This window comes from Pipra filicauda, unplaced genomic scaffold (assembly GCF_003945595.2).
Source record: "Pipra filicauda isolate LSUMZ 115617 unplaced genomic scaffold, ASM394559v2 scaffold283_size971201_pilon, whole genome shotgun sequence".
Lineage (NCBI taxonomy): Eukaryota > Metazoa > Chordata > Aves > Passeriformes > Pipridae > Pipra > Pipra filicauda.
Window position 1 is genome coordinate 114,637 of NW_024104402.1, and position 21,482 is coordinate 136,118.

A 21,482-nucleotide genomic window follows, 5' to 3' on the forward strand; every position below is an offset into this window, starting at 1 on the left:
ATCGTAGAAAAGAGATGAATAAGAAAAGTCATGATTAAAAGAAACAAACAAGAGGATGCTAAAAAAGTCTTGGAACTCTGAAGTAGTACTTATCTTCTATTGTAATAAAAGTACAAACACTCTGTGAAAAAATGCAATAAGGCTTGCATGAACACAGAACATATTATATAAATTCTAATATTCAATACTAATCAGGAAAGGCTTAAGTCTTTTACTCCTATGAGGAGTAAAAATACAGGAAGTTATATTAAATACATTTTTTACTGAGGTGTGAAAATACGGCCACTTAGACTATAAGGGACCCACATATCAATGAGCGCTGGGAAGAACATTCTTCTCTGAATGCCTGTTTCACAACTTAGGCAAGTACTAGTATTTTTTCTTGAAGTATTTGCTAGGGATAACTGTCAAAGGGTGGGTACAAGCTAAAACAATGATTTGATGTAGCGTGGCAATTTTTGTATTTACATTCTTTATTTCTAATGTGAAAACATAAGGTTAAAGGGAAAGCTAGTTCATTTCCGATACTGTACAAAGGGATTGAGCTTTGCATTAAAGCCTTTTATGGTGTTAGAGGGTGCAGTTGTACCAAGACATCTACCCATAAAATGTGAAGTAGCTTTCTATAGATTGCTGTAGGAATGCATGAATTTTGAGAAACTCTGAAGTGCCAGCGAAAACTCTTTGAGTCTAATCAGATTCTGGCTTTCAAAACATCTTCTTGTTATTTTTACTCTTTCTGATTGCCTTTCTTATCTATTGCGGTCATCCTTATTAAAAGCCAAATACATACAAATTACAAAATCTCATGTGAATGCCAATGTCTGAAAAAGAGCTCTTGTTGACATTTTACTTTTTACAGTAGTGCATGTAACAAAATGGTCACATTCTTCCTTTTTCTATAAAATAAAGTCTTTAAAACAGTAATACAGTTCATGCATAGTTTAAGAAAACATTTATGTAAATCTGAAGGTGTAAGATGCAGTGTGATAGGTCAACCAAGTGAAATATTAATAGAAATCTATTATAACTGCGTCTCTGTGCTTCAGTAAGTCAAGAGGTATGTATTAATTCCAGCTGCTGTTAACACGTGGCAATATTTAGAACTCGAGCTCTAGGATATATTCTGTTCCCTTAATGTAGCACAGTAATTGATATAAGTTCCCATTTTTTTCCATTGGTTTTATTTTGTTTTTTTAAGGACATTGTGTTGTGCTTTGAAAAGGATACCATATGTTGAACACTGTCCTCCCTAGACCACATACAATATTATAAAAATAAATTATGTTATATTTTGTAACCTTTATGCAAAGTAGATCTTACAAATCAAGCTTAATCAAATGTTGCTGTGTTAGTTGCTTTAGTGGTATTTTTACTAGTTTTCTTTTTCAAACTAGTCTTCTAGACTGCAGGCAGATTTGATTAAATTTCGTTGTTAGTTCTGTGTTTATTCAGCCACTAAGGAGCATCTGGTTAAAACATTTTATAACATTTCACGGTAATAGACAAACTTCTCCAAAGTATTTAAGAATTGAAATTGAAAATGTAAAAGCAATCTCAGCAAAAATTACCCGATAGGAAGGTTATACAGTCATTTTCATGCTCTTTTAAATACATCGTAGAAAGGGAACTCCCTGTAGTGAGTTATTTCTGAAGTGTGTTCTGCTGCTCACCCTGGAGGAAGTGGTGTTAATGTTCCATGGGAACAACACTTAGAGTTCCTGCAGACTTCAGGACACGCCAGACCTGCCTTTTCTCTTGGGCTCCATCACAGTCTGTTAGCAGCAAGGAACCCCAGCAAGATGATGGATAGGTTGTACTTAGCTCAGCATCCTAAACAGGTCCTTGAAACTGCCTCTCGAGCAACTGTTCTGCCTTTTCCTGCATTTCATGTCAAAGCTGCTTGGGTATTCGTGTGTCATTTCTTACACCTTCAGTTTGGGAATCGAGGCTAAGACTCCATTTGAACATATCAGTGAATGTACAGTCAGTACCAAAGCCATGTGTGTATATCCTCAGCATCCAGGACTGGCAAATGTGTGTTAATCTCTGTGACAGGAGACTTGGAGTTACAAATCCTCATGACATCTGATGATATGAACTCTACTGTCAAAGCCTGCGTTGACACACTATGATCTGGTCGGTTTTCCTCTATTGTTTCTTTTCTGAGACTTATTGTGAAAGTTCTGTTGCTGGAAATGTAATTTTCCTCATCATTATACTTCTTTTCTAGCTGGATCATCACATAGTAGAATACTGTTGAGCACAAAGTGAAAAGCTCTTCAGAATAGCTCTTCTTAAGTGATTAAATGATTATCATCTCTGTCCCTTTTCTTTGATCTTATAATCAACTTCAAGATGGTACTGGATAACTCAGTTGAAGTGATTATATATTTGAAATAGAAAGTATTTATCTCCTTTTTGGTATCACTGTGTTTAAACAGGTGGATTTCTTTCCATTAATGTTAGTATTTTATGGTTCCTTGTAACTGTACCTTTAATTGAATATTTGAATAACATTTAGAGTATAAATATGCCTAACAAGAACTGATATACTAGGGGTAAAATTTCAAACTCTCTTATTTATATTGATACTAATAAGTACAATTAAGAAATTACAAAATGGTTCTGTACCTGAATTAGGTATAGAGAATAGGAGCTCAGTGCCTCAGAGAAGGCTTAATGGGAGGCAGGACCTTTCACTTGAATAATCACCAGTTTTCAAAAGCTTTTATTGCATGATGATTATGTAATTGTTAGTATTCCTAACATGAATTGATTACAGAACAGTTTTTGTTGATAAAACCATTATCTTAGTTAATATTATATGGCTTTCATTTTGGTAATTTGTATAGAGATTCTAAGATCAGTATGTCCCTGAAGAAATTTTCATTTGTATTCATTCTTTGCTGAATAGAGTGTATCTGGATTTTCTGTCCTTTAAAAAATTTAATCTTGGCACGTGAGATGTGGCATGAAAAATTCATTTTTTATATAATCTTAAATATATTACTGTCTAATAAAATTTAAATGGAATTATTAAAAATGCCTAACACACATTACTTTCTGGATCTGTTAGGCATTTACAATTCTGTCTCACTGAAAATAAATTACACTTTGGTCCTCAAGCTTTTTAAGTGTTGTGGAAATTTTTACGTTGCCTCTTAATATTTTTCTTTTTTTTCCTAAGGGTTTCTAAAACACATTGCTCTCATGTGTGGGATTGGTTTTTTACAATTAGATTAATAATCACTGACCCGGAATATCATGATTCATGTAAGACATGCAGTGTCATTACATTTGGAAGAAACAGCAAATGCTCTTCTACTCTGATATTTATTTGTACTTTATTATCTTTGTAGCTGAGTCATTTCCAGAACAAATAGGGGTAACACTCAAGTGTGATTCTGTTGTCCTTTATTGTCTCCTATTACAGCAAACGAATTCTTGCTGTATTTTTTGAATTTGTTTCAAATTGCTGTGTTATAATTACAAAAAAAGAACTTGTTACTGAGATTAAAATCCAAATATACATCACGTACTCAACAGCAAGTGATGATGCTTTGGATGTTAAGCATATTTGTTCAACTGCTTTAGATATTCTCTGTCAAATCTCTATCTACAGCAGAAAATAAGCTTTGTCCTTAATGGGACCGAGCTGCAGGTTCTCAGTCGATCCTTTAGGTATTCTGCTCCTAGACTATTGGACACCTTGAAGATAATGACAAAGACATAAAATTTGGCTCAATGTTTTATAGGAGCCATTGTAGAAGATGAAAGCAGATTTGATGTTTATAGTACTTTGGGTTGCAGCAGAAATATGCTTCTATGTTCTGTTCTATTTTGAGTTTCCTAGGGGCTAGTGGTTTTGTGTCCAAGATATTGCATTGCTTTAGTCCAGCTGAAAGGTGACAAAAGCATGTACTACAGAGGCCAAGTCATCAACAGTACAGACAGGTTGAATTCTTGTACCTGTTTTATTGTCAGAGAGAGATGTCCAGGATCAGTTCTAAATTATAGACTGGGGTTGTATAACCTCAGCCAGTGGGTACTTCACAGTGCCATAAGCTCCTTAAAGTGTTTCTTTCTGTTGCCAAGTGTAACCTGTCTTTTCCTCAGTTTCTGCTTCCACTTTTTGCTTTTTGTTCATGAACTCAAGCACTGAGAAAGCCTACACAGTGTTTTCACTGGAGTCCATGATACCTTTCTGTTTCTTTCAGTCTTTATGTCTGTATTTTAAATAAGTTTGAAGAAACAGGGAACCATGAGGTACATTTTTCTACTATTCCCTCTCTGGTTATGACTCTCTTAATAAAGTAAACTGTAAAGTGTTTCAAAACACTCAGCCTCATTTACATACAGTTCATAGTACCTTAGCTGTGACAAATGACAAATATTGTAGAGAGGCTGAAAAAAAAAGAGCGAGGAAGACTACAGTGCTCATAGTGTGGATTGTCTGACAGTGACTGTAATGCCCTTTCTATCCCATGTCCTACAATAAATTCAGATCATGACAGGTGATTGGTAGTACCCAGTTGAAAGTGTAGGCAACAAGAAGATAATTATCTAAATCTAGCAAAAATATATTTTGAATGCGACATTGGATTCAGATGTGTGCATATAGTGCTGTCTTAACTTGTGAAGCTCAAAGCATAAATTCTGTTGCAACATGGCAGCTGCACAGAGATGAGCAGATGTGCATCTAAAGCATGAGAACCAAGCAGGCTGTTCATGAAAGATAAACATTTAGGACAGTGCGAAAATTGCATCGTTCATCAAGGAGGACATTTGCCACTTCTTTCAAAGTTTGCATCATGGGTTTGCAGTTTTCACCTTGCAGCCTGTTCATGTATCCATGACGTTCAACATCTAAGTTATAATAATTTCACAAAAATACTATCCTATGCCAGAGAGTATCTACTTTGTCCCTGCTAGAACATTGTCTCAAAAATGACTTAGAGGAATGAGTATTGGAACACTAGCAGTACTCTATTCTTTTCCAAAGTATCCATTTTATTTGGAACTTTTCAGATCTGATTCTACCTAGCTTCCAAGACCTGAGAGTGCAGCTTTAAATAGTAAGAAAAACCATGAAATATATATATGTGTGTGTTTTTTCCTACAGTCTGGAAGTTAGCTAGAGAATAGTATTCTTTTTCAGAAGTAGAATAAAAAATGTTAAGATACGAAGAAGGCAAAAATTATATATCATGTAGCTACATTGAATTTAGTTCCTTCTTGAGGTTTAACTATTTGTGCTTCTCCAGGAAACATGGGGAGATTCTGGGCATTGATTGGCTCAAACTGAAACTTTAGGTGGGTACATACTCCTCTGTTTCTACCAAAGCTATGTGAGTGAGGGAAAACAACTGTCACCCAGTGGATCCTGGACTAAGCAAATTGATGTCTAATGAGCAATCTCAAAAATTTAGAAGCTCTGGAAAGCAGGGTGACCATTTGCCACTAGGAGTTTAAGGAAGTTTTAGCCTAAGTTCCAGTTTAGACACAACTTGAATGTACTCACCTATTCATCTACTTTGATTAGTTTTTTGATTTAGGTATGAGCTCATTTTTTCCAAGTTTTGTCTGTTATATTTTATAGTTCCTTGTTAAATATGGCCGCAAGCCCAATTGGAACTTTTAGATAACAGCAGAAGATCAATATCAATGATAAAAATACTTAAATATGTTAATGTTTTCAAATAAATCTATTCAGAAGGGATAAAAGGATAAAAAATATTAAATACATTAGATATATAAAAAACCTTTATTTTTAAATTCCCTTTTTTCCTCATTCGGTGAGTTAGTACAGTGGAGCAAATAGTCTCTGAGTCAGCCTCAGTGCTTTTACTGAGTAATTAAAAACTCTAAAGTTAGGTGTCTGGTTCTCAGCAAGGACAATGATTTTAAAGCAGTTACATTTAGTGAAATCTGAGGAGCTGAGGAATTATCTGAACTTTTGACCTAAGTATAGTGATTAAGTTTTTTGAAACATATTAGCTTGAATTACATTACAGGCTATATAATTTAAGTCATTTTTTCCTAAATGTTTTTATTTTTTTCTTAATTTTATCTCTTCTTGGCCTTTGTTGTGTTTTTTTCATTAGCTCTTTGACACTAAGTAACATCTCTATGGACCTACACTGTAGTCATGTCAACAGTGCCTGATGGAAACAGAGGAATTTCTATTTCCAAATGATTTTTTGGCAGGTTAGGTTTCTTCATCACTTAATGTTTTGAGTATTCTTTTCAAAGAACAGACACCAGGATTGAAGGCAGTATTACAGTGTTGGTGTTATAAAGGGCATTTTGCATCTGCGTAAGTTAACACTTCTCCCTTATAATGGGTTCACTCTTTATGTCTTGACAGATTTTTAAAAGCTCATGCTGGGTTGCTTTTCCACTAGATTCCAGAGCTATGTATGATCACCTTTCTGTGATAAACTTCTGTCTGGGAACACAGTTCTTTTTCCTAAGCTTCTAGGCTTCAGTTTGAACAGGCAAGCTTAATGCACAACTCAGTCTATTGTATCCAACTACCATGCCTTCCATGTTACATACTGTTGCATCATTCTCTGACTTAAACTATGTATTTTTTATAATATTATCTAATATTGTATCACTATATAGTTATTATATTTTATATTCTATATTACATATTAAATATTACCCAGTGATAATTATACAATGTCTTATATGTTATGTGGTATCTATATTATTAGATATGGTTATAATTCATATAATATACCATTAATTCTACTTAATTACAAATCAGGGATTAAAATACTTATTAATCCCTGTTGTTATTATTAATTCTGTTGTTCCAACAATTGCTCATTAAATAAATCCACCAGAAGCTCACACTTGTGATAGTGATTCCAAATGGCAATTCTTTCTTGAGCTTTGCAAAGCATTTCTTATTTCACCAATGAAACCTGGAGATCCTTGTAGATTTCAGTAGATCTGTTCTAAGGGTCAGAAGATTAAGAACAAGTAGTAAACAAGATTGACATTAGCAGGAGTCATTTATATTCAGAGGATGAATAGTTTTTCCTGAGTGAAACAGAGTGAGAAGATGTGAGAAGAGAAGCTGAAGTGGACAGTTGCACAAAATAGTTCAAGATGAGCTAGGAAACAGAGGAGTAGAGGCTCAAGGGCTCTTCTGTGGAGTTCTCCTTATCAGTAGAAAAAGAAGGCAGAAGTGACTGAGAAGGGGATCTGGCATAGTTTGCTCACTGAGAAGCATTCACAGAAAGAAACGGAAGAGTTATTCCACCCAAATACCACTCCTGGCACAATGGGATCAACTATCATATCAGTGGTAAAGAATTCAGAAAACAACCAGATAAGACAAAGTTTGGCATGTCTAGGGTGTCCAAGACTATTTCCACTGTTCAGAGAGAAGAAAATCAGTAAAAATATACATCAATGAATAAGGTATATTGCAGGTAGAAAATAGGGCATCAAGAAGAAAATGTATTACAGTTACTGAGAGAAGTAGTCAGGCAGCACACTCATAAAAAAGGACAGTATTTATTACAGAGAAGAAACAACTGAAGGTAGTATATTTTTTGTGCAGTTCTTCCCTCTGTTAGTAATTAATTTGTTGTCTACTTTTAAAAATAATTGAAAAAAACTGAACAGCATTGTTCAGTGTATTTCTATCTTACTAGTAATAAAATTCTTTGACAATTCAACTGCTTCCTGATGCTTAGCTGAAACTTCTGACTGCTGCTACTCTGATAGCGTGTCCTGTTTTAGAAAGCAAAACCAGGGAGATCTTCATAATTTTTCTGTCTTCAGAATGGATTTTCTCATCATATAGTTTTTTAAAGAAGTGAAATTAATATACACATTAGTAACAAAACAGCTGTGAAGCTCTGCAGGAATCCCACCAACAAGGAAGCAAGCAGGATGATGTGGAAAGAACCAGTTGGTTAATCAGAAGAGAAGGCAGCTTGTTGAAGAAGCTGTCATCCCTGAATCTTCAATTGGTGGGTCATTTTGTCCTCAGCAGGGACTCCTTGCATTAAGTGTAATTTTTACTCTCACTGCTCCACCAGTATGACAGCTTTAGTTCTAAATGCAGTGAAAGTCTTGGCCCTGATTTACATTATTCCCTGATGATTTCTTTAAAAATATCAAATAAATGTAAAAGCAGTAAAATTTGGATGTAAAAGATATAATCTATTTTTTACTCTGGATGTAAACTTTATTCTTAAACTGTTGAGAGTATACACATGTGATCAATTTCTGCAGTCTCTAGGAATTGTTTTCATGTTATTAAATGGTGGTAGGTTTTATTCTAAATTATTTTCAAGTCGTGAGTTTCTTAGAGCAGTTCAAACTGTGAAATACAATATTTCAGGTCTATATTATCGTTGTATAGTTTATTGTATATTCAAGTGATGTTTCTGCATACTCTCTGGTATTATATTGTAATAATATGGACTATTTTTATCAATCTGTTTACTTCACAGTCTGCTACATTGAATGTCTAAGAAAATGTTCTGTTCTTTTAATTGCTGTTTCCATAAGCAGTTTGCATAGGAGGATAAAAAGGAGGGCTTTTCCAGTTAATATTACTTATTTTAATTAAAAGGCAGTAAAGTAGTCATCTCTGACTCATGGCAGGCAGACAACACGTTATACTACAGATCTTTTGGCATTGCTAAAGTCACAAGGAATAAGTTAAAACAAGGACCAACAGAACAAGGGCCACCTTTGAAGCTTAGTACACCAAGGAGAGTTGGGATACCATTGTAGCAAGTGACTCTCTAGGACAAATGAACATTGAAGGAAAGAATGTCAGTAACAGGGTTAAATAGAATTTGCATACAGTAGATAGACATGATTTGGAAAATGTTGTCACTGAGCCATATAACAATGGATGATTAAGTTTTAGCAGGAAAGATGGTTCCCTTGGAAATTGAATCCAGATGTTCTGATTGAGGCAGAGGAAAGATCACAGAATATGCTGAGTTGGAAGGGAACCAAGCCCTGCGCAGGACTGTCCCCAAGAGTCACACCATGTGCCTGAGGGTATCATCCAAATGCTTCTTGGACTGTCAGGCTTGGTGCTGTGACCACTTCCCTGGGGAGCCTGTTCCAGTGCTCAGTCACCCTCTGGGTGAAGAACCTGTTTCTAATATTCAATCTAAACCTTCCTTGACCGGCTGGCGATGCTGTGCCTGATGCCCCCCAGGACACGGTTGGCCCTCCTGGCTGCCAGGGCACTGCTGACTCATATTCAACTTGCCATTGACCAGGACCCCCAGGTCCTTTCCACCACAAATCAGAAGAGTGAAAGTAAGGCAGACATTGTTAGACTTGAATGGTGCTGGGAACTAGACCCAGCCTTTTGTGCCTGGCATGCTTCTGTGTATAACATGCTCCACATGCTTCTGTGTATAATATTGCTGAGTCTTTCAGTGTGAAAGAAAGAATACGGACAATTAAGAAAATCACTGTAGTTCATGGGCTACTACAGAATTAATTTACTTAAACATATGGTATATATATCATTGTAACTTCGTCTGCTCTGAAAAATGGTTGTTAAATAGCAATGCATAAAATGCCGTGTATTATCCCTTCACATGAAGGCATTTGTTAAATTGCACTGTGTGTGGAAAGTAGGGGCCTTTGTAACTTGTTGTTTCTCATAAAACCTCAGTTAACTAGAAACTAAAAGTTTTTGGAAGCAAGCATATAAAACTCCTCAGATTTCAAACTTCATGATTTGCAAAGAAAATAACACTAAATTTGAGAAAAATAGTAATTTTGTATTCAGTTATGGTAATTATTAGTGCTATTTTACCCAAATTTAAATGTATCATTAATGTTTTTAAGTCATACATTAGACAAAAAATTATTTGGAAAGTCAAGTAACCCACTTTTAAAGAAAGAGTCTTTTGGTTTTTTGGTTGGTTTTTTTGAGCAGTAACCAAAATGAACCCCTATTCATGTAGAAATGGTGTGAGAGGGAACCTTGATGTTTTCATTCTCAGTGGTACATCCCATATGTTATATGTATCTTCCTGTATTTAATTTATGTGATATGTCTGACATTTTCTTCTCACTGATCTCTATGAAAACTTCTGCCTGCATAAAATAGATTACATGAAAACTTCCTTTTCAAGTGCTAACTTCAGTTCCTTCAAAGTCAAAGTGAGGACCATCAGTTTTCAGTGGTATAATTAATAATCTCTAAGGATATGCATGTAGTGGAGAAATCTAAGCTAGTTTTGAATCACCTTCACTTGTAAATATTTGGTGTAAGGCCATGGCATCAGAGATCTGTGCACAGTCTAATTTATCCTCTTATTCAGCTTTTGAGACCTGTCCTACTCAGTTAACTGTTGAAAGCCAACTCAATGGCCATCTCTGCTGGCTCTACAGTGCATTCATGACTCTTTAAGTAAACAGAAATGATTGCTTAATTCTCTGATTACCACTTAGGACAGATACTGAATTATCTAGATAAATACAGGGTAGAATTACAATGTTCAGAGTATATTTTTGCATGTTTTTTACTGATAAGTATTAATGAAAAAAACCACTTATTAATCTGATAGATATGGTATATTTCTAACTGCATGACTACTTTAAGAAGTAGTGCCTATGAGAGAGCTTTTCCATAGAAAAAGAAGAAATATTTTGGCCAAATTCTGTATTTTTATTTCTGGAACTACAAGGTCTGACTATATGTTGTGGGGTTAGTTGGGATAAAGCTGAAGTGATTGACGAATGTATACAGCTGTTTATAAAATAAAAGGCTAGGCTGTATTTGTATGTGGATTCCTTTCTAAATAAGTACTTATTACAGTGAACTAATAAACAGGAAACTTCAAAAGGGCAACTTATATTAAACATTAGTCTTTTAGGTTATTCATTTACTCTACTCAGATTTATGGTTAAAATATTCCTGTCAGAAGTAAAGTGCCATTTATCTAATCCAGTTTCCTATGAAAATACACTTAGGTGATTTTGGAAGACTTCAATTACCTAATTGTATAAGAGAATAATTTATATCTCACAGTTGGTAACTTGTGATGCTGATTATTACTCAATTTTCAGTGAAAGATCAGACAACCTACCCAAGGCACTACATACCTTGAAATATCTATATATACTTTACTAAGAGTGTTAAATGAATAGCAACTTGTGAAATGAAGATCAATATGCTGTGACATAGTATATTCATAATCACAAGGATGAATTTATCATTTTCTTCAGCTAGATGAAAATAAGAATTTAACACTCCAAGGCCATCTCACTTTCAGATTACTTTTGGCAAGTTTCCAAAGATCCATAACTTTTAAATAAATGTAATATTTCTTCAGATTACAACAGCTAAGTACTTACCAGTTTATTTGTCATTTACTTATCACCCAACATATCTTGCTAATCTCTGCTCAAAGGCTGTTCAGAAAGTGATTCTTAATTCAAATAGTCAGTTACTGGCTTCCAGGGTGTTGAACAAACACCATGTAAGGTAGAGGGCCATTTTTCAAAAGCAGATTCCAAACATTAAAGATGTGATTTATGCCTGTAAGTCAGATATTTTAGGTGAAATCCTTGCCTTCTGAAAATGAATGGCAATATTCCCACTAACTTCAGGTTAGCCAGATTATGAGCCCTAACTTCTAAGGCACTCATAAAGTAATCTTCTGGAATTAAATTCTGAGACTCCATCATAATATTAAAAAAAGTAGATTTTGCTATTTTGTTATTATACATTCTCTCAGGTATTTAAATCTGTACATTTTCTTTGAATGAACCAAATTACTTGAAAATAGCATAAATTATAATTAAAATTACTCTGATTAAAATAGGGTGGTTTTGTTAAAACATGCTTCAATGATTGATCTTTAAACATAGTTCCTTTTTATTCCCCCTTTGATACACAGAGTCACTGAGAAGGGCACTTGAGTTATAAGGAGCATCAAAGGACTTGAAGGTTTAACAAATAAGGGGTGGTACTTAATCTTAGAGCAGGTGTTCAGGCCATGGGCTTCACATCAGTTCAATAAGCTGTTAGACAAATCCATGCAATAAATACACATCGTAAATAATTACATGTAAATAAATACATCTGTATTTATTTATGAATGTACAGAGAATGCACCAAGGGAAGGTAGGCCAAAGAAGTATCATTTCCTGTGTTCCTTGGTAAGTTACCTTGATAGCTCATCAATAGCTCATCATTTAAAAAAAATACCCACCTTATTTAAGTTCAAAATTTTTCTAGATTTGGCTTCAATTTGTGCCTATCAACATGTCATTCCTTGTAAGCTTTAAAAGGAATTTACTATTCTAAATATATTCCCTAGAGAGATATTTATGGTCTTGATTTGATTAGATTGGTTCTCCAATCTTTTTTTTTTTTGAACAGAGTATTTTAATGTCTTCCTATAAAGAATGTCTTGCAGAAGTTGTATATTTACTGTTCTCAATTCTTTTAAGTTCCTCAGTATCCTTTTTGAAGTGTGAGCACCAGAAAACAGACACAGTATTTCCTTCTAAATTTTCCTAACACTGTATTCTGAAATAAAATCAGTATTTATTTTAGATATTATCCTACTTATATGATCCTCAAGGATCGTATCCACCTTCTTAGGTAAATCATCACTGTAGAAGATGATATACATTTGGTTACTTTCTATGACTCCTCAGCCATTTTAGGTCCTGCTTTCCAGGACAGCATCTTCATCTTGTAATTATGACCTGCATTCATCCTTCGCTGGTGAATAATTTTGCATTTCTTTGTATTATGATGTGGTGTTTGAAAGGATCCTTTTCACCAAGAAACTGCATGAGTGGTCTATCTCCAGTCATCATGTTGTCCCTAAAGACTTGATGAAGGGTGATCACCATCTCAAACTTGTCCTTACTTCAAAAACAATAGAATATCATCATGTTTTAGTCTTTATGCTAGAGCCAACAATGAGCTAAAGGAATTTAATTTAAACATTTCCATCATGTCAGGCTGTCATTTCATGTGCTTATGGCCATATAAGTTTCATCATTGCACCATAAAGCTTGAACTTTGTCCAAGTAGACCAAGTCTACTTTACAAGAGGTTAATAGTTCATTGATAGCAAAGTGAGGCACTAGTATGGATTGTTTATTGCCAACACATGAGAGGAGTCTTTCTAAGCAATGTTGGAAGTTCCAAAAAGGTGAGAAGTTGGTAGTCTGAGGGGTTGTTGAAATAGATGAAGATTAGTAATGTTTATCGAAGGGGAGAATAATAAAATTTTAATCTAAGTAATACTTCTTCAGGGGGAGGGGAAGCACACAGTACAAATCAAGGCCCTCTTCTGTGAAGACAATATTAAAGATCTAGTATTTTTTTCAGAAGAAATCTTTCCTTAGTCTCATGATTTGATAGCCACTGATGTCTCAAAAGCTGGGTAATCTTGAGAAGCTGCTTGTAACTGAGTTAAGGAGAGGCAGATGTAAGCAGTTTTCTGTTTTCTCCTATCAGTCTTTGTAACCTCTGTAACTGAAATTCTGTATTTGAACCTGTTGTAAATAAATTATTTTCTTTTACCTTTACTAGGTTTTTCTCAAGCGTGTGTTTAGAATAAGTGTCACACAGGACATCCTATCCCTTTGTGTCAAGCTTCTATACTTCTTCAGTGTATAGAATCTCTTTGAAATTTCCAGGGCATTCAAAATATAATAAAATGTGTCTCTGCTAAACAGCATGGATTATTTTGGAATTTTTAATTTTTTCTGTGTAGAAGTTGTATCCCATTTTGCATGCTGCAAGTTGGCAAGCATGCTACCATTGAATACTAATGGTGATAGCAAAGTTTGCAGCACTATAATTACTGCAATCTTTTTGTCATCTGTAATTATTGTCAATAATAATAATAATCAATTTTATTCCAGATTATGAATAAAAATATGGCCTGGACATTGGTATAAACCAATCAAGTATTTTTGTAGATGATGGATGAATGTTGAGATCAAACAATTAATCAGTTTTTTAATTATTTAACTTTTGTATAACTGTATTTCTAGTAAGAAAGCTATGGAGAAGTAAGACAAATACTTTACAGAATATGATTAATACCATTTTTTCAGCCTAATTTATCACTGCATCAAATAATTTTGCAAAGCGTATGTGATAAAACTTAGCCCCATGTGTTAATGGCATTAATTGAATTGCTGTCTTCTATCAGCTTCTGTCTCAGAAATATATATTAATAGCTTTTACTCTTCAGAGACCTTTTTTGACTATTGGAATACTCACTTTAGCATATAATAACATAAATATTACCTTATTTTTCTTACAGTCACAAGGAACGGGTCTTCTGTTAACATAATCTTTGTTTCAACATAAGCCACCTGCAACACGTGAAGTGTCATGGGGCGATTTGGTAAGTTTTAAATGTAAGCTTGCCCTATCTTAAGACCTAGAGGTCTTGGGTTGCATAATGTATTATGAAACTTTGAGGATCTCTGCTACAGGTGATTGGAGTTGGGGAATTAGACATGAGGTGTGAGAACTAAATTAGTGCTAGAAGTGCCAAATTTGCACAGATCATATTGTAATTAATATTTACCTCCTGTTGAATATACATAATGATACTTGCTCTTTTTAGAAAGCTGAGCTTCTCATATAGATATACTACACAAAAAAACACTTTTTTAATTTGTTAATTCTTTGTACAGAATTCAAGTGGAAGGACTCAGCTCTTCAAAAAAAATGTGGGTGTTGGATATCTACAGCTAAGTATAATGTCTGTTTTACATAGTCTTTGGGGTTTTAAATACGAAATCTCTTCTCTTACAAAGCAGTCGAACAGGATTCTGATGACTGCATCAGCTTCAAAGAGTTTGAATCTGCAATGAAGTATGGACAAGATGAAGTATCACCAGTGTACTTTGCCTAAGGAATATTCTCTGGTAAAAAGACAAAGTGAAAACTTCAGATCTCAAGATATTTAAAAATCAATGGAACTTCATTTGTTTCAGCCAGCATTTTAAGAACTTTGACTGTAAGTGTAGCTCTGAAGAACGGCCTTTGAAGATTTACTGTTGACAAGTTGGGTGTATTAATTTACATGTGTATGTGTGTGTAGAATGCTTAAAATATTTGAAATCTCAATTGATTCCCAGTCACCCTATTTAGGAACTGCGACTCTGTAATTTTTCTTTTTGACTTAACAGATGAAAAAGGAGCAATTCTGATTTCCAGTTACTGTGAAACTTATTTGTTCACTTTTTCAAGAGCCCTTTGTTGATAGACCAAAATATCTCACATGTATAGAAACACAGATTAAATTTATGGCAGATAATAACAGGGTTTTTTTTTAATCAGTAGTATATTTGTCTTTCCTTCACTGTTTCACTTTCATATATGGTTTCTTTTTATATATTACTCATTGCTCTTAATTTATCATCATTGGTGAATTAGCTACATGATTTAGTTATGAACAGTTATCCAGAACTGTGTATGTAAGGAAGCAAGAATAAATATTTAGCTTTTTTTAACAGTTTTTTTAATGGAGATAAGAATAAATCGTTAAAATATGCGTCATGGATCTGAGTCTTGCAGGCAGAAAACTCTGTGTATTCAAACCTTCAGCTGACTTTTAGGGAAGAATTTGGAGATACATACAATATAGATATAGATGTAGATATGCGTATACATATTAGCAAGATCAGAGAATTTCCCAAGAGTTGAGGGAAGGTATGAGATAGAATCTGTCATTGTCCACAAAGCTGTCTTCCTCCCTCCCTCTTTTACTCTCTCTTATCCAGCAACTGGCAGATCTTCTTACCTGCTGTAATTTTGTATACAACCATCCAAGCTGTGCTGTAGCGAGATAAATCTGACTTTTTCATTTTTTTTTATCTGCGATCGCTTACTTCCTACTGTCTTCGTGTGTTCATATGAATAGTAACGGAAAATAGGGATTTCATTATGGGCACTGCCTCTGATCATATGACCCATTCCACTGTTTCATTTCTGTTTGCCTGCCAGTTGTTAAGTTGCTTGGAGGAGAGATTTCTTTTGAAACTGTCCAAAAGCAATCACCTCCTCAAGAGAGCTTACAGACTGTAGCACATACTTAATACTGCTTTAAATGTATAACAAAATAACAAATAATAGTAACGATCAGTAAGAGGAAGAAAGTACCAATTTTACCCTTAAGTCAACAGAGTCTCCAATTTCTTTGAAATTTTAGTGAGGTATTCCAGTGTACAATTTACAGGTGAAGTATTTATAAAATGGTCCCATATTTTCTGCTCCTTTTACATGTTTGTACCTCACTAGGTACTGGCAAAGTGAAATTTTTCACTTTTTTAATTCCGAAGTAGACAATATATAAATAATGTGAGGAAGTTATAGACACTGAGTATATCAGCAGATATACCTGATTCTGTATATAAGAACCAGTTATCTGTTAGATGAAATGAGCTGTAGCTCAAATAGCATGATCTATGTGCTAATCAGTGGGAGGAAACTGGTGTTGCCTTTGAAAGGTGATGGTAAGACAGGCTAATAGATTGGAGCTTTGCCTTAGAAATGCCATTTCCCAATAGATGAATGTTTTCATAAGAGAATCATCACCATGGATGTTAATTAGCAATATCATCACATGCTCTTCTGAGATATAGGAGATTAAATTATTATCCCACAGTGATAGTTGCTACAGGTCTCGACACAGTCATGAAGAAATGTATGATGGTTTTCTGTGTTATTACTTAAACTGTATTTTTTTGATCATCAGACCTCAGTTTTTATGGTGCCCAGATTCTGCACCCTTTCTAAACACTGAATCCATGCAGTGTAATTTTATTATGATAGATTATTTTATCATTATTTATAATTTTACTTATTTTTTAAAAAAATTATTTCATTCATAAGGAACAGTTAAAATGTCTTAGGCCTCTTGTTTATATTTCTAGTCTAGCTGTGATTTGTCATCTAAATAGCTGACAATATACATGCTATATTGTACAAGTATAGTTTTGTGTTAAATATTATAACAGACAGGAAGGTCATTGGATGTTTTTAATAGTAAGAAATCTACATTTCTTGTATATATGTCAAGGAATTCTTGAGAGGAAAGTGCTCTTATCTCCTTTATTTCCATATGTTCTCAATCCTCATTTTCTCAAGGACTTGAAAAATTGCTATAAACTTGAATTACTGAGTCAACACAAATTCCAGGTGAGACCAATGAAATTTTTTTACCATGTTGGAAAATTTTTGGGAAAAAAACAGATCTGTATTAAAGGATGATAGGTATTCTCATTTCTCCTCCCATGGGGACAGATAGAAAGAAACTGTAGATGACCGCAGTGGAGTGGAACTGAATAGACCATGGTGACACTCTTCCTACTGAATACTTGAATTGAAATTAATTACTAGCTAGTGCTTATCTAGGTTCTGGCTAGTTATCTGCAGAAACACTTCAGCCATGGCTAAAAACTGGTAAAATTAGGAATGACATTTATTCAGTGAGTTAGGTGGTGACCTATTCTCAGTAATGGTTTGGGAAACAACAAAAGCAATAGCTACCCAGCTGTTGGGGGAAAGAGGCTACGTGCTCCTCATTTTTTATGTTTTCTACTGCTAGTGTAAGAGCTCAGGATCAAAAGTCAACATAGAAGCATCAGCAGAGCTAAGAGCTATGATCAGCCTTGGCTTACAAGTTGTAACTCTGACAACTGACCTTAACTCGAGAGTGACATGAAATGGACTATACGTGCATTAGCAGGTTACGTTCTTAGCTGCAACATTTCCAAGCATGTAAGGACATCAATGATATGAATGATATGAGTTCAGATGAGATGTTTGCTTTTGTTTGATGACTACCATCTTTGGCCCAACCACTGGAGCTGACTTATGGCTGAACCTTCAGAACTGAAAAAGAGTTTCAGTAGCTAAAGAGCCATAGCCCTCTAACAAATGATTTCTCATGTATCCTATGGAACAGGATAGAGGGAGATCTTCAGGATCTACTTACCAGAATGTTATGCTATCTTTTCCAAGTTAATGAGCACATTTGCTTTCTTATTGTGTAGACTTTTTCTTTTTTTTTGACACCTCAGTTACTTAATAAACAGGATTTCCTTGTTAAAAATATCAGTTAAAATAATATCTACTTTTCAAGTGGGTGATCATCTGTTTGAATTATTTGAAAATAGATTCTTTGTATGTTTAGCCAATTGCCACCATTTTATAGCAAATGGGTAGATTATATAACCATAAGTGCTATCAAAATATATTTGTTGTGTTCCCCTGGGGCTTCTGTAATTCACTATAACTGTTGAAATCTAGTAATCTGTAATTTTCTTTTAAAGGATTTGGATGGTGTAATGGTTTTGAATCTAGGCCTTCCTTCCTGGCAACCAGGAAGGAAGGAAGGAAGGAAGGAAGTATTCCATCCTATTCCTTTACTTAATCAAACATATAAATAAGACGGAGAGAGAGGCCTTTACCTCTCTTCTCTTCCAGCAAGGTTTGGAGACAGCAGACTCCCACAGCTGATCTCTCTTGTGTGGGGGATCTGAGGCCTGGCCGGACCTGCGGGGCCGATTGTTTCTGCCAATCCGGGGTCCGGCAGCGTGGCGGTGGCGTTGGGCATGATTGTGCTATCTCAAGGAAAATATTAAGATTTTCTTTGGCTAGTTCTTTACTGAGTGTGTATACCTTTTGTTTGTTTGTTTGTTTTGTCCCTTTTCCTTTGGGGGGAGTTTCTTTCTTATGTGTACATAGTCTTTGTAATTGTATATACATCTAATATAAGTGTAAATATATTTATATATTGCTTTAGCTCTCTTATTTCGGTTCTCTTGTGGGTTTTTTTCCCTCTTTTCTCTTGGTTTTGGGGGGGGGAAGCTTTTGCGGTGGGGTTTGGAGACTTGGCAGGGAACCAGCTCCAAACCACCGCAGATGGTTTAGACATTTTACCAAGTTCTGTACTGACAACAAAATGGGCAACATTCTATGATTCTATCATTTTATTGATTGAATGAGAAGTTGTGAAACTATGGTCTTTGGGTAATGTGACATTCCTGATGGCCTGCACAGTGTAGTATACTGAAATCTGGAAGAATTTTGACTGAAAAAGAATTCAGACAATTAAGCCCAATATTAAGATTGTCCTCACTTAGATTTCTTTTTTTACTTTTTTTTCCCCAGAAGAATAAAAATGAATAAATATGTGCAGTACATGATAGAATATGCAATATGTCCCTATAAGTTTCCCAAAATAAAACTTAGTGTAAAGATAGTACATTAAGTTTGTGGCAGTGTTACTGTGTCTTCTATCTTTATTCAACTGTGTGGGTGGTGGCTGACTAGTCAGAGTAACTAGCTGACACACAAAATGTCACAGTTCAAAGAAAAGCTTTGGCATGACTCTCATTTACTATAATATATCAACTTTACACTTCTCTGGCAATGAAATGCAGTCTTAAAATCAGGATGAATTACAGCTGCATTCCTGCTTTGATTTCTTAACACTGTTCTTTGGGAAGGCTGCCCAAATGTAAAAAAGAGTCAGACCTATTTGTATAATTTTTTGTGTAGAGATTGCCGGTAACAATTTGAAAAAATATATTGCATAGTTGCCTATAAGAAATACTAATAACAAGTGGGTATTTATATCATAGTTATTTAAGGATCCATATCTGGGCCTCTTATTTGCAAGAAATAAAAAAATAGTGATGAATTTTAGAAGAGCCCAGAGGTTGGACATGCAGTAGCATCTTGGCTCAAATCTATGTTGTTCTGAAGTGAATCTCCCAATCTTTCCCACTTGCTGTGTAGTGGTTCAGTTTGCAGTCGTTACGGTGCATGCAAATCAAGATTTATTTTGGAGGACGATAAACTAGAAGACTGTTCTGGGATCACATGAAACACACTTCAATACCTAATGGAGACATGAGTCTGAATGATGACTATTTTACACCATTATGAAGTTCTCCCAAGTCTGCCAACATACATCAAGCAGTCCAGCTGACCATCAGCAACAAGGCACCCCATTTTCCATGGCTGGTTTTTCATTTGAAAGAAAAGCCAGTGTCACTGCCATCACAGTGTCCTCTTGAATTTGTTTCCGTGGCTCAAGGCCTTCCTTACTCTCCTTGATGGGACCTTTGGATGTTGAGCAAGCTTAGAGTGGGGGAAGAGTTTGGCAACCAGCATCAATCTGTCAGCCAGCCATGACCAGGAACAGAAATAAAGCTGGTTTTAAATTTGAGACGCCAGTGAGATGGGGCAGTGACATGCTCCTGTCTTCTGCATGAGACAGACAAAAGGATGGCATGGAGTTTCCTATGGTGGAGGATCCTGTGGAAAAGAAAGCCACAGTTGTATAGCTTCTATTCAGACTATAGCTTCTATTCAGGCAACTTCGAAGAAAATGTGTGGTGAGAACATTTAATCTAGTGATTCATCCCCAATGGCATCATAATCATACAATCATACAATCGTAGAATGGCCTGGGTTGGAAGGGATATGAAAGATCATGTAGTTCCAACACCCCTGCCATGGGCAGAGACACCTTTCCTAGACACAGGTTCATACCTTTCATACAAGTTGCTCAGAACTCCATCCAACCTAGCCTCGAACACTTCCAGGGCTGGGGCATTCTCAACGTCTCTGGACAATGCATTACAGTGTCTCACCACCCTCACACTAAAGAATATCTTCCTAATATCTAATCTAAACCCACTCTCAGTTTGAAGTCATTCTCCCTTTTCCTGTCACTACATTCTCTCGTACAAAGTCTCTCTCCATCTTTAGGGTAAGATCCTTTCAGGTACTAGAAGGCTGCAATTAGGTCACCCCAAAGCCTTCCCTTTTCCAGAATAAACTAACCCATTCTCTTAGCCTTTCCTACTAAACTACTGGTTTTGCACTGAAGTATTTGCTAATATAGAGTTAGTCAGGGAGTCTGGTATTTAAAATTGCTTTGATGCCCATGCTGTGGTGAGCACCTCAGCCTTAGTCAGATGAAATCTCTCACCGACACCAAGGAGAAATATTTCTACGTGCACCCTAGTCAAATTTGCGTTTATTTATATGAATCTGTTAAAGAGTCATTCTAATTTAAATAAATTTAATATGTAAGGTGAAAATTTTGTTTCTTCTACCATTGGCTTTACTAAATACGAGAAAATGTTGACTAAAGTAGATAAAGATGGCTTACAAATTAGCTATGAAAAATAAGACACCTACAACAGTACATCTTAGGTTAAGTTGCTGCATTAAAAGATCTGAGATAGGTCTACTGAGAAAAGCCTAGTAGCTGCAGAATATTTATGCTAGGAAGAAAAAAACTTTGAAATTCTTAATCCTTCTTGGAGAAGAAAGCTGTGAGATATGTTAGATAATTGTGAAATATTCAGTGACATATTGAGATGTAACAGATGCTATGGAATAATGTTATAGTCAAACATTGTCCTAATTTTCTAAGTGTCATATATTTGCTAGCATTCCTATTTCT

At 35.1% G+C, this 21,482-nt stretch overlaps 1 protein-coding gene across 1 annotated transcript in view; it reads left to right on the forward strand.

The window, feature by feature from the left end:
* EFCAB11 (EF-hand calcium binding domain 11) overlaps positions 1–14,906 on the forward strand; it is a 58,819-nt gene extending 43,913 nt beyond the window's left edge. Inside the window, 1 exon segment of the mRNA XM_027738504.1 lies at positions 14,812–14,906. Coding sequence (XP_027594305.1) covers positions 14,812–14,906 — 95 coding nt within the window.
* Positions 14,907–21,482: the final 6,576 nt, after the last annotated feature.